The sequence below is a fragment of the Lycorma delicatula genome, chromosome 11, assembly GCF_047948215.1.
Source record: "Lycorma delicatula isolate Av1 chromosome 11, ASM4794821v1, whole genome shotgun sequence".
NCBI lineage: Eukaryota > Metazoa > Arthropoda > Insecta > Hemiptera > Fulgoridae > Lycorma > Lycorma delicatula.
In genome coordinates this window covers 6,867,155-6,879,869 of record NC_134465.1, presented here as the reverse complement: position 1 = coordinate 6,879,869, position 12,715 = coordinate 6,867,155, and the positions used below count along the sequence as shown (strand labels likewise).

Below are 12,715 nucleotides of genomic sequence, written 5' to 3'. Positions count from 1 at the left end.
TCCAAAACTTTACAACCGCTAGTAAAATATAAATAAGATGCATTGTTCTCCGACTAATTGAATAAATTTTGACCAAAGTTACTGGTGCAGGTGAGCTTATGAAAATTGATGGAATAATGAAGAAATTCATAAAAAAATTTTAGAAAAAATGCTATACCATCTGGCCTTTGTTTGACTGGGGGTGGATTCATTATGCATCCTGATCCCCTAGGGGAAGACACCCTCCAACTACCCCCTCCGTAACTAGTCCTGATGGGGTTTACCAGAGGTCATCTTATAATCCTCGGCATATGACATCTCTCAGGTCACCTTGGCCAAGGATGCCACTGATGCGAATGCCACAAGGGACATTCCTATCGGTGTAAAGATTACTAAAAATAACAAAACACATCTCTAGTCTCAAGCAAAACTGAAAACTATAGTTGTTGAAGGAACTGAATCATCTATCTACCCAAAAGGTAAAGTGAGTTCACATGCGACACAAATGTGGAAAAACACCAAAACAAAACTAATAATAGAACAACCAAAACCAATATAATACCAACAAAACAAAAACAACACTAACAAGAAATTGTAACAAAACAAAGTACGCAGGAACAAGACCAAGCTAGATTCCCTCTGCAATCTGTTCCCTGGCCAAACAGTGCAGAAATTCTGCAACCACTGAGCATTCAGCCTGGTCCTTCCAGTTTTGACCTGAGTTCAACCTGCCCTTGTGAGCATCTTTTGACCAGCAGAAGCCTGTCATCCACATAGGCCACAACAAGACCCCCACTGGGCAAACTCAGCCGCAGAAGAGAGTAAAACTCCATCATCCACAAGAGAGAACCCAACACACTGCCTTGGGGACAACCCTTAGACAGCGTCTCCCCTACTTCATGGCTGCCTCACGGAGCAATACATCCCAGTGACTGAAATAACTTTTCAATACCTGCAGTTCATCTTCAGTGCATCGTCGTCTCTGTAATGGCAGAAGGTCACTACAGATTGTTAAACACCCTGGAAATGTCTAGGAAGATCTCCAAGACATATTCCGCCTCACTGACCAACGCCACACGAAGTATGGCATCCTCGATGCCTTTTCCAAGGTGTAACCCATACTGGTTTTCCATCAGCAACCCATGCGAGGCCAACCTCTCATTTATACGAAGATACAACACCTTCTCAAAGACCTTGCCGATAACCGGTAGCAATGTCAGGGGCTAATATGATGAACAGCTAGATCCTTGTCGTTGCCCTTAAACAACAATTTTATAACCCCTTTCTTCCAGCACACTGGAAAGAATCCGCCAAACAATAATTTATTAAATATGTATGTGATAACTCTCACATTATGTCCAATTGAGCAAACAAGGAGCTCAGCGTCAGTCCATCAAAGCCAGGTGCGTTATCTCTACCAAGACTACAGATAGCCTGATGCATCTCAGCCTCAGCAATCTCCACAGATAATGCATCCCCACAAAACAGAGCAACCATACGCCGTACCCAAAGATGGTATGCGGTCTCTCCAGCTTCATTATCACCAGGGAAATCATCGAGTAGTCTGTGTAAAATTCCAGAGATAGCCGAAACAGTTTTTTTTTTTTTAAAAAGACTTCAAATATATATAAAAAATCTTTATCTGTTTGTATTAATTAGGGTGAATATGTTTTGTTTTGTATGTGAATATAAAATATAAATACAGATGTGTTACAAAACACATCAATATTTATCAACATGAATTAACTAGTGAACTAAATTTTTAACAAATATCTAACATGCTCTAATAAAATAGTACTACTAATTTAATTACTTACAGGGAAGAATTAATAATTTTCAAAACTTTCTCAAGACATTCTCAAATATAAAACCAAATTTCAAGGAAACTACTACCCAACTTAACACAACTGCTAAGTATGATATAACTTTCTTATTTATTATGATGTATAAAGACACTGTAAGACGTGAAAACAGTAGTGTTTAACATGTAATTACTGAGACAATTTCTAACCAGAAATGGTATATGACTGAACTGAAAGAAAAGGAATAGAATATAGTGGGACTGGTAAGGATAGCAAAGACAGTATGGTAGCATTAATTATATTACAGCACCATGGTTGAAGCCAGCAGACAGCAGTGCCCAAACTGTCTAACAAAAGTTTTGAGATAAGACAAAATATTGTTGTAGAAGGAAATCCATGCTGAGTCTGTCAGCAATGGTAACTTATGATAGAAACTTCTCTGCTCCTATCCACCCTCGGTCTAAACAAAGACAGCAACTATCTAACTGATGCACAATTAAGTTTTCTAGGTTCATATACAATCTTTATAATTGAGTTTATTAAAAAATGACAAATGTGCATAGTTTTTTATTTCCAAGAAAACTTATTTTCTACACACATAAATAAAAAATAACAATTAGAAATACAGGATTATCACCACAAAATGATTCAAGATTTGATCAAATCACTCATTAAACCATAATCTTTAAAAGTGTAACAATTAGGCTGTACTCAATACAATTTCAAAAAGAAAAAGTTTTGCACCCAAGTTATTTAACCTGTTAGCGAAGAATGTTAATTAAAAATTTCATAAAAATCAGAAAACACAAATGGTCTTAACTATGAGACAAATACAGAAGCAAATAAACAACAGATGATAAAAGATTAAGTTAAACAGCACTTTGCTTTGCACATAATAATAATATTTTCTTCTTATGAATAAACTTATTTCGGACGGTATTTGTAGACACATACTTCGTACTTGATTACTGACAACAGTAAATATGTTCATTTCAATATTACGAGTATTGCAAATAAAATTAAAATATACATATTTTAAAATCGCACAGTCGGATCATATAAGTGTTTTTACCAATAATTTGTATAATCTTAATCTTCATGATTACTACAATCACAATAAATTTTAACTTTACTGTATGACTGGATTACATTCGATATGGAATTTCTCTCAAATAGGTGAAATAGGATACAATGAAATAGATAACAGTAATGATAATATTGTAATTTAAAACAATTTGGGATGATTAAAAATAAGAATGCTGTAACTTTGAAAGGAAACAGATAGTTAATAAATATGAGAACTTGCAGAATACATTTAAGTGAAATTTTCTAACAAAACTAATCTTAACATGACATGCTCAGTAATGCAGTGTAAGATTTATTACTATTATTAAATAAAAAATTACCAAAGAGATAAAATGACTTACTACGAATTCTGTGCAGAAATAAATAAGCTAAGGTTTGAGGGAAATGTAACCATTAATGACGAGTTGACATCTTATGTCAGAGATAAGGCAAATACCCAAAACTGTAGGATATAAAGTGGTATAAAATCAAATATGTCCCTGGAGAATGTTTATGACCATTTACCCCTCAAAAATGAATATATTTTCCAACTTAAGGTATAAAATGTTTGTTTTTATTAATGCTCTTCTAATCATTAACAGTACAATTTATTTTGAAGCGTTACAAAAATGTCAACTTTTTCTAATTCCAAATTTACACAAATCTGATCAAAAATGATGTGGTCTCACTTTTTGCAAGATTGTACACCCTGAACTACCATATAAAAATAAAAAATTTCTTCAATAACTGTGACCAGGTCAGTGGATTATCGAGCGTGGTGTTTGATCAGGTTGACAAATACTAATATTTCTTTTTAGAATTTCATTTAAGATCAAGTGTATATTCCATATTTTCCTACTGATTTACCTGAGCTTAAAAATTGAATCTCTATCACAAGTGTAGAAGAGACATTTCGGATATGTTACATCAAATTTAGCAATTAACTATTTTCAGGCAAGATAAGTGTGATATAATCAATAGCACCTATCTAACATTAAAATTACTACCTTATGAAAAACATTTTTTTTTAATAAAATAACACTTAACCAATTCTGTAAATATTTTAAATAAAATTGTATACATTTTCAAAGTTTTAAAATCATTTAAGGATCATCCAGTATAATTAATTAGTTGATATTATACTTACATTAAATGCAACTTCCACAGTTTTCTGTAAAAATGAAAAAAAACCTCTCAATATTATTCAACAAAAAATAATTACAGGAAATAATTAAAAATATTAATACACAATATTATTGCCTATTAGAAACATTTTTTTGTAACTAAATCTCTAGTACAATAATTTTAAATGTTTGTTGGTTTTAAATCGTTGGAAATATAATATTCATTGTGTACCAAATCAGGATTATAATTTGATATATAAAGTAAAGGTCAAATAACTATCATGAATATCTTGATTTTGAAGCAATGACAAGCTTACAACAATGATAATTAAGATTGCAACACAGTCTTCCAGCTTCAATCAACATCATCTATTCTAAGATACACATAATTTATTCTCACAGGTTAAAGACCCACTAAGTTTTTATTAAATATAAATCATATTTTTTCATAACTTGGTCTCAAATCACAAAAATATTCAGATGTCATGGATGATTAATTTCACAATAATTGTAAAAATGGTTACCTGAAACCAAGATGCAATATTTTAGCTGTTTAATGAAATTAACAGCAACCTTTTGTAATGTTAGTTCACTAACTGCTGAAACTTCATTTTAAATGTTATTTTTGTGTTTTTTAAGTGTACAAGTACTTTCCTGAAAACTACATTTTATAAATAGCACAAAAGGAAAAAAAGTATGGTTTTACAACATTAAGAACTTTTTACGAGATCAATTTTTTTTAATGACCAAAAAACTCTTGCAATATAACCTATTACTTCAATCAGAAGTATAACAGTTAGCACAATCGTAATGAAATTAGCAATCTTCTTCGTGTTTCTCTAACAAGGAATAAATTATTAGATGAAATCGCAATCAACTTTAGAATTTACAGATTTATAAAAAAACTTAAATAAATAAATTACATATTACACTGTAATGGGAGATTAAATACTAAAATTTAGTTTTACGCATCAATAATGAATGTTTCTCTTTTCTCAAAAGATTGAGGAGTTTCACTACAGCATATTTGACTGTTCACTTAAGTCACCCAGGATAAACTAAGCCTTATTTCTAAAATAATTATTATTCTGCCACCTAAAACCCATTTTCATCAACAAATTATAAAAACTAACAATACCATGGTTTTCTATGGTCTGATTCTTTCAATTTAAAAATACTAACACAGTAAACATGCAAATTTTTTTGTAGCTGAGAAAGCAATATGAAGAGTCCAATATAATGGCAATTTTCCAAGAGATTATCTAAAAAGAAAAAGTTAAACATTCTTTCATTCCACATCTTCAAGAAATTTCACAGATAACAGCCATGGATCAAGTCGTCAGCCTTTTGTTTCTCCATATTTCCAGTCTCATGGTATTAAACAATACACAACAACAACAATATTAAACATAATATTGTTGACTTACTGGGAACTGCTCACTTAACACACATCTGAAAGATCTATATATGAAATAAGAGTACAAAACAACCTTCAAAAACAACACAAAGAAATAGAAAATATGAAAATCATGCATAAAATATTTCAATTGCTACGCACAACTACCTAAGTTTTAATGAACTGATATTACTTTATTATTGAGTATCTTAACTGTGTGTTATTGCTATTAAAATACAGAAAATCATACAAATATTGCCCATATGTAAGTTAACACTTTCAGCCACAGTTTGTATAGTTTGAAATACTAGCTACTTATTGAAAATATATTTTTTAAGAAATATTATAACATTGCTGTTCATTGGAAGTCAAATTTAAAACAGGAAAATGATTTTAGACATCTAAATTAAAAACAAATATTAATTTTTTATTTAAAATTTTGCAAGTGTAAGTTAAATATTAAACTTATATCTCCTGAAAAAAAAAAAAAATAGTGATGTTATTGGGATAAAAACAAATTACATAAAATTCTCACTAAGTCAAGGAACTTAATTTTTAAGCTAATCTGAATATGTAAATCATAAAATAAAAAAAATGATCTTACATCTACTTTTTTATGTTCTTCTTTCTTAACAATCGTTGTAGATGTTGTAGATCCAATGCCATATTTCTGTTCTGCTAATTTTGATATTTTAAGTTGATAAGAAGAATCTGACTATAAAAAAATGTATATATGAAAAAATTTAGTTCTTTTTAATAAAAGTAAAGCAATACATATACAATAAAATATTTTCTTATATTAATAATAATAATAATAATAATAACAATAGAAGTGTCCGGTGTATTCATCTTAAAGACTAAAACATAGAAAGAGAATAATTTACATTAAAACCCTTGTAGCAGATAATGTTATAACAACATTTAACACATCAATAACTATAAATATTAAGAGCCCAAGAATGCTCTATACATATCCTCTACAAATCTTCCTGGAATATCACGAGGGCTAGACATGTTTACATACTAAGAATATCATGACAAATCATAGTACTTGTTCCTCTACATGACATCCTTAACTGTTAAGGAATCTTCCTAAACAATCTGGGAACAACTGTGAACTAGTTACTTTTTTCACATAAGAAAGGATGGAAGAGTAATGTAACAACTAGTATAAAGCCATCACAAAAGTTCAGAAATAATGCAAAATTATTTTTAACCGACAAAAATATAGCATTTTTAAGTTTTCCAGTTACTTCTAGAAAATTTATGATGTAAATAGTTATAAGATTTTAAAACTGACATGTGCAATTCAAAATTATTATGTTTAAATATTTACCAATAGATCGTAAGACACATACAGACACCACAAGCCCTTATATATAGGTGAGCACTAACAAGTCGTTTGTGACCTATTAACTTACTGTGATTAAAATACCAATTAATTAAAACCGCAGTAAAAATATTAATGAAAAGTTTAACATGTAGACAAGTCTTTTTTAAAAAAATAATCTTACTTCATATTTGTTTAATGTAGGCACATTTCATACTAATTAGAATAAAATATACAATTACTAAATAGGAGACATTGTGCATCTCTAAGTATCAATGTATTCTTTTTTTTCTGCACAAAATCAACGTGCAAAATATCCTTTATCAAAAGAAAAATAATAAATAAAAATGTATCTCAGGTGCCACAGCCAAAAAACCTGCAGGTGAAATATGTCAATCATGAAAATGTCACAGTGATTAACAAGATAACAAGGATCCCACCCCAAACACACTAGGAAAGTGAAGAGTAAGCTTTTGACCTTGAACAAAAATTTAAAATGGTGAACCTTAAAAAAATTAACTAACAGGAATAAAAGAATACAGAAGGTTTGAATATTCACACCTTCTCAGTCTCCAAAGAGCTCAATCCATTCTTGGCCACCATAATTAATAACAATTTTGGAATACTGAATGCGGAAACTGTTCTTTTAAAGACATCCAGTACCCTCTGAAAAAGTTAAAAAAAAAAACGTGCCAAAATTTCAATCATTCTTGCCTTTTATGCAGTTTAATTTAAAACTAAAAGTTGGGGATACTCAAATCCTTATTTATCTAAGTCTTTTTTTTGGGGGTCAATAAAACAACTTTTTATATGAAAAGTTTGAGCCACATCCCTCATCTGGATATAGATATTTTATGAAGTCTGTAAATGTTTTCTGGGGGAAAAATATTTTAGAATTCTATTTTTAAGTTCTGATACATGAATTCGTACATTCAGTGCGGTTCACTAAAGCAATAAAAACAATAATCACAAAAATTACATTTAAAAATGTAATTACATTTAAAAATGTAATTACAAATTAAATATATGTAAATAAGATAATGTTTACCTGATGTTTGGTGACTTGCTTCATACACTGCAAAAAAATTAAATAGATAAATATTGTTTTTTTTTTTTTTTGGTAAATAAAATTACACTAAGTCACGTCATTTTATTGTAATTTCATACATAAACTCATGTTCTTGCTCTAATTAACATTCTATATATTTCACTATTATATTATTTGTGCTGACATAAACTTAATTGAAAGTTTTGTTCCTATGGAGAATTTAGGAAATATTAGATATGATCAAACAATCAGGCTTTACACATTTAATATTTAGAAGATATTCTAATTTCACATATAAAAAAATTAACAAAAGAGGAATTTCATGTAGTTGGCACTACATTCCAAGAAAGAAGAAAAAGATAGATAACCTTACTGAAATGACTAATATTACCTGTTTACAGATTTTTCTTTCACTGATTAAATGTTGCTGCATATAACAAAAAAAAAAAAATCAAAAAGAGCTTAGGGTGCAACTATAAACTTCAGAAAAAAAACACTACAACCAGGAAACGCTGGAGAAACACCTTGCTCATAAACATCAACTAAATGAAATTATTTCAAGACGATTTTTACAATCCCATTCTTTTTTTTAATACATAATCATTATATTTCAGTTTACTTTTATTAAACAAAAATCTTAAACACCGTATGGATTTTAGTTAATTCATCTATTTTTTAAACAATTTCCAAAAAATGAGATTATAATCTTGTTACATTAAACTTGTTGACTGCAAAAAAAACAGTTCGAAGTACTGACAAAAACATGAAGCCACTGACAAGTTAGGATGGGAGCATTAAGAGAAAAATAAAATTATTCAGTACTTTTTTAATTCACTTGTACTTTGTAATTACCCTCGTAGAGTGACCCTCGTTTTCTACAATCACTTTTTGTTTAATTTTCTTCATCTGTTTAGCTCTTAATAACTGCTGAGCGATTTGTCCAGCGGTTAAACTAGTCATCGCAAAATTCAGCTGATTTTTGAAGTCAAGATTTCTACTGAATCCTTGTAAAGACAGTTGGCTTTTATATGGATTTGAATGCTAGACTATGGAAATTGGAGTCCTTTGTTGATTGGGTTTCAATTAAACCACATATCTCAGAAACGATTGAACTGAGTCTGTTCCAGACTATACGTTTACCAGTACATTTACACTTACTTTGTAGTACGTCTGCAGCTACATCAGGCCTGGCAAGCCAATAACGGTAATTACATTTGCCTACACACACACATATTCCCAAACCCAGTGGTAGTTGGAAAATTGGTTGCAGAAAACAAACTTAGTTTAGGCCTAATTTTGAAATGTATACGAATATGGAAAAAAAAACACAAAAAATAATGAACTTAGATCTGCATCAATGACAATAGAAAAACAACATTCCATACAGATCCAGTTAATAAACTGGATCTGTATGGAAGTCATGTGTAATTACTTTAATATGTGTTCCTTCAGATAATCCATTATTACATAATAGTGAGCACGTGTATCTATAATAATTGTTATAGTGTAATACACTATACCGCATTACGATCATTTTTAAATTTCTATTTATTTTAGTCATTGAATAATAATACTTCATCGGTTACTAAATTAAATTCATTGTACTCAGTTGATATTTATTGTTTTGCAGATTCCATAGTATTATTTTATTACTATAAGTAATCCAATAAGTTAAATATTTTTGTCATAGTATTTTTGTTTTGTTTAATAACTGTAATTGTGCACTTATGTTACAATATATTATGTTTTATACTTTCATCAGTATAGTCATAATATTTTTACAATGTATAAAAAGGGAAAAAATGACAGTAGTAAAGCTTTGTGTAGCCAAGTGCATTATTTATAACATTCATAAATTTATTTTAAAAGAAGCAACAGATGACCCTATTTTAATATTAAAAAAAATTAGGAAGGAGGCAAAGCAACAGGGTTTCTTGCAGTACTGTTCAGCACATCATAAGGAATACAAAAATAAGAATTAAAAAAAAAAAAAGGAATAAAAATCTGGTATTGGATTTTCTGCACCACACAAAAAATGACCTGAAAAGAAAACAAAAAAAAACAGATCACACTGCTAATAAAAATGTTACTTTTAGTAGATGATTATTTCAGTTTATTATAAGAAAAAGTTTGAGAATATGGATGACTTGCATTCAAAGATATAGGAATAGAAAGGTTTTAAAACTAATATTACAAATTAATAAATACTTACGACAGCAACAAGACGTGGTTGTTTTTGAATTGTCTGAAATTAAAAACAAAATTACATAATTTATTTTTTATCATAGTACCATTAAAATTATCAGAACTATAATCAAATTTCACAGTTTTCAGATAAAACATATCAACCATATTTCATTATATAAAATAGGTTTTGAAAAGCAATATCCCACATTTAACAGCTTTTTTTACTTCAGAAAATAGCTCTTCATAGTGGTATAATGTAAATTAACTTTCAACTTACCCCCTTTTTTTTTTAGTTAAAACTACAGCACAAATATTTCTATTTGCAGTTCCAAAGCAATTATACAAACTGTCATATAAAAAAAAATAATATCATCTGTTATCAAACCTGAAATTAATAAAATTTGACCACAGAGAATTTTATATCATACCATTTTCATACTGTTTCATTGATTAAAATACTTAATTTTTCATACACATAAAAAAAAAAATTGTAAAAGCAACGTAAGCTAACTTAGGTTAACTAAATAGTTTAAATATCAATCTTTTTTTATTATGAAAATAAAAATGAGTCGGGTTATGTCTCAGTCTTTGGCTGCTTTTTTGTATTATATATATATATTAATTTATATTTAATAGACCAACCGTAAGTACAGAACAATTGAAATAGAATGATTTACCTTATTTCATTACATAACAGAAGTTCTTTCGTGAATTTGATTCACATCATCAGTTGTATACATTGCAGCTCCATCAAAATCTTGCAATCCATGACAACATACTGACCATTCACTTACAATTTTATGTTAAAAATATATTTTTAAACTAATGCATTTTTTAAAATTAAATTTAACTTATACTTTAAAACCATACAAACATTTATAACCTTTTATTTAAATTAAAAATTTTAAATTATAATCCCAACAAGAGATAAAAACAAAATATAAAAAATTGTTTAAAATTACAAAGATCAATTAATTAAAATTAACAAAGTCAAAATTAAAATGTAAAAATATATAGCCATTTCACTGATTTCACTTAGAATAATGTAAAATTACTAAAATGGTTACCACATGATTTTGCTTGGCTTAAGTTTTTGTTTTCATTCTAAAAGTTTTAATTTTTAATTATTTAATTTATATCTTTGTTTTAATTATATTTTTACACTTTAATTTTGACTTAGTTAATTTTAAACAATTTTTTATATTTAAAAAATTTTTATATTTTGTTTTTATATCCTTTGTTAGGATTATAATTTTAAAATTTTAATTTAAATAAAAGGTTTTAAATTTTGGTATGGTTTTAAAGTATAAGTTAAATTTAATTTAAAACTTTGATTAGTTTAAAAATATTTTTAACATAAAAATTGTAAGTTAATGGGTGGTATGTTGTTATGGATTGCAAGATTTTGATGGTGCAGCTGATGATGCGAATCAAATGTGCAAAAGAGCTTCTGTTATGTAATGAAATAAGTTAAGTCATCATATTTCAATTGTTCTGTACTTAGGGTTGATCTATTAAATATAAATTAATTTGTATTGGTACAGGAGTATGGTTATTAAAAGAATTGTTTAAAAAAAAACATATATATATATATATATATATATATATATATATATATATATATATTGACTTAGCAACAACAATTCTTTTGTTATTGTATTTGTCCATATTTCCCTCTGTACTAATATCTCAAAGACAAAAGTATAAAAACTGTTTACCACCAAAAGTACAGAATTTAATAATGCTTCTTACCTTATGCTTATTATTTTTTAATAGCACTTTCGAGGTTTTCCCTCATCATCAGTTAAACTTTTCTTTTTTCTCAAATCATTAAATTCAAATATTAAAATTACAACATATAAAAATAAGTAATCAAAATATTAAAAATATAAAGTTAAAAAATTAAAAATTTTTTTTATGTGGCTAACGTCATAAACTGAAGTTATTTGCATTTATTTCAATTATGTAAATGTGCTGCTACCTAACGCAGTTTTGATAAGAGTTATTATCAAATTCTGCCTGTACAATAATCAAATTAAACTTTTATCTATACTTGTATATATAATATTTTCCCAAAATATTACATTTTTTTATTATTATTATTATTATTATCACACCCTTTTACAACTTCTATTATATTTAAATTTGCATCCGAATCTGTGACTGAATGTTTATTGATTATTAAATGGTCTGCAAGATTGGAGAACCCTAACTTGTTTTTATAAGATCTAACATGTTCTACAAACCTTACCCTAAATGATCTACTAGTTTTCCCAATATAAATTCTGTTACAATCATTGCATGTTATTTTACAGATACAACACAAATTATTAGGTTCCTTATTATCATTATTCATTTTTAAATGTTTTATTATATGGTTGTAAGGTCTATATTTTATATTTTTTATCATTGTAAATGTTAATCAAGTTTTCAATAATGTTGTTAGTATAGGAATATTTTATGTAAATATTTTCATCAACACTTTTATTATTTATGGGTATCAATGTTGTTTAATAATTAGATTTTAATTTCTGTTTTTTATAAATATTATTAATTAATGTTGTGATATATCCATTTTTACTGCAATACATTTTATATCTATTTCCAAATCTAATTTGTGTTTATATACACACACACACACATACACACACACACACACACACACACACACATACACATTATATATATATATAAATAAAAATATGTAATGTATAATACTACACATATATACTGTAGTATATATGTAGTCGCTGACATACCCCAACTCATTTTTGTTTTTAATCA

General features: G+C 28.0%; 1 protein-coding gene across 1 annotated transcript in view; it reads right to left on the bottom strand.

The window, feature by feature from the left end:
* LOC142332163 (uncharacterized) overlaps window positions 1–12,715 on the bottom strand; it is a 100,141-nt gene that overhangs the window by 39,522 nt on the left and 47,904 nt on the right. Inside the window, exons 19-22 of the mRNA XM_075378438.1 lie at window positions 9,957–9,989; window positions 7,745–7,771; window positions 5,971–6,081; window positions 3,994–4,017 (exon numbers count right to left, since the gene is read on the bottom strand). Coding sequence (XP_075234553.1) covers window positions 3,994–4,017; window positions 5,971–6,081; window positions 7,745–7,771; window positions 9,957–9,989 — 195 coding nt within the window. The remainder of the gene's footprint in view (window positions 1–3,993; window positions 4,018–5,970; window positions 6,082–7,744; window positions 7,772–9,956; window positions 9,990–12,715) is intronic.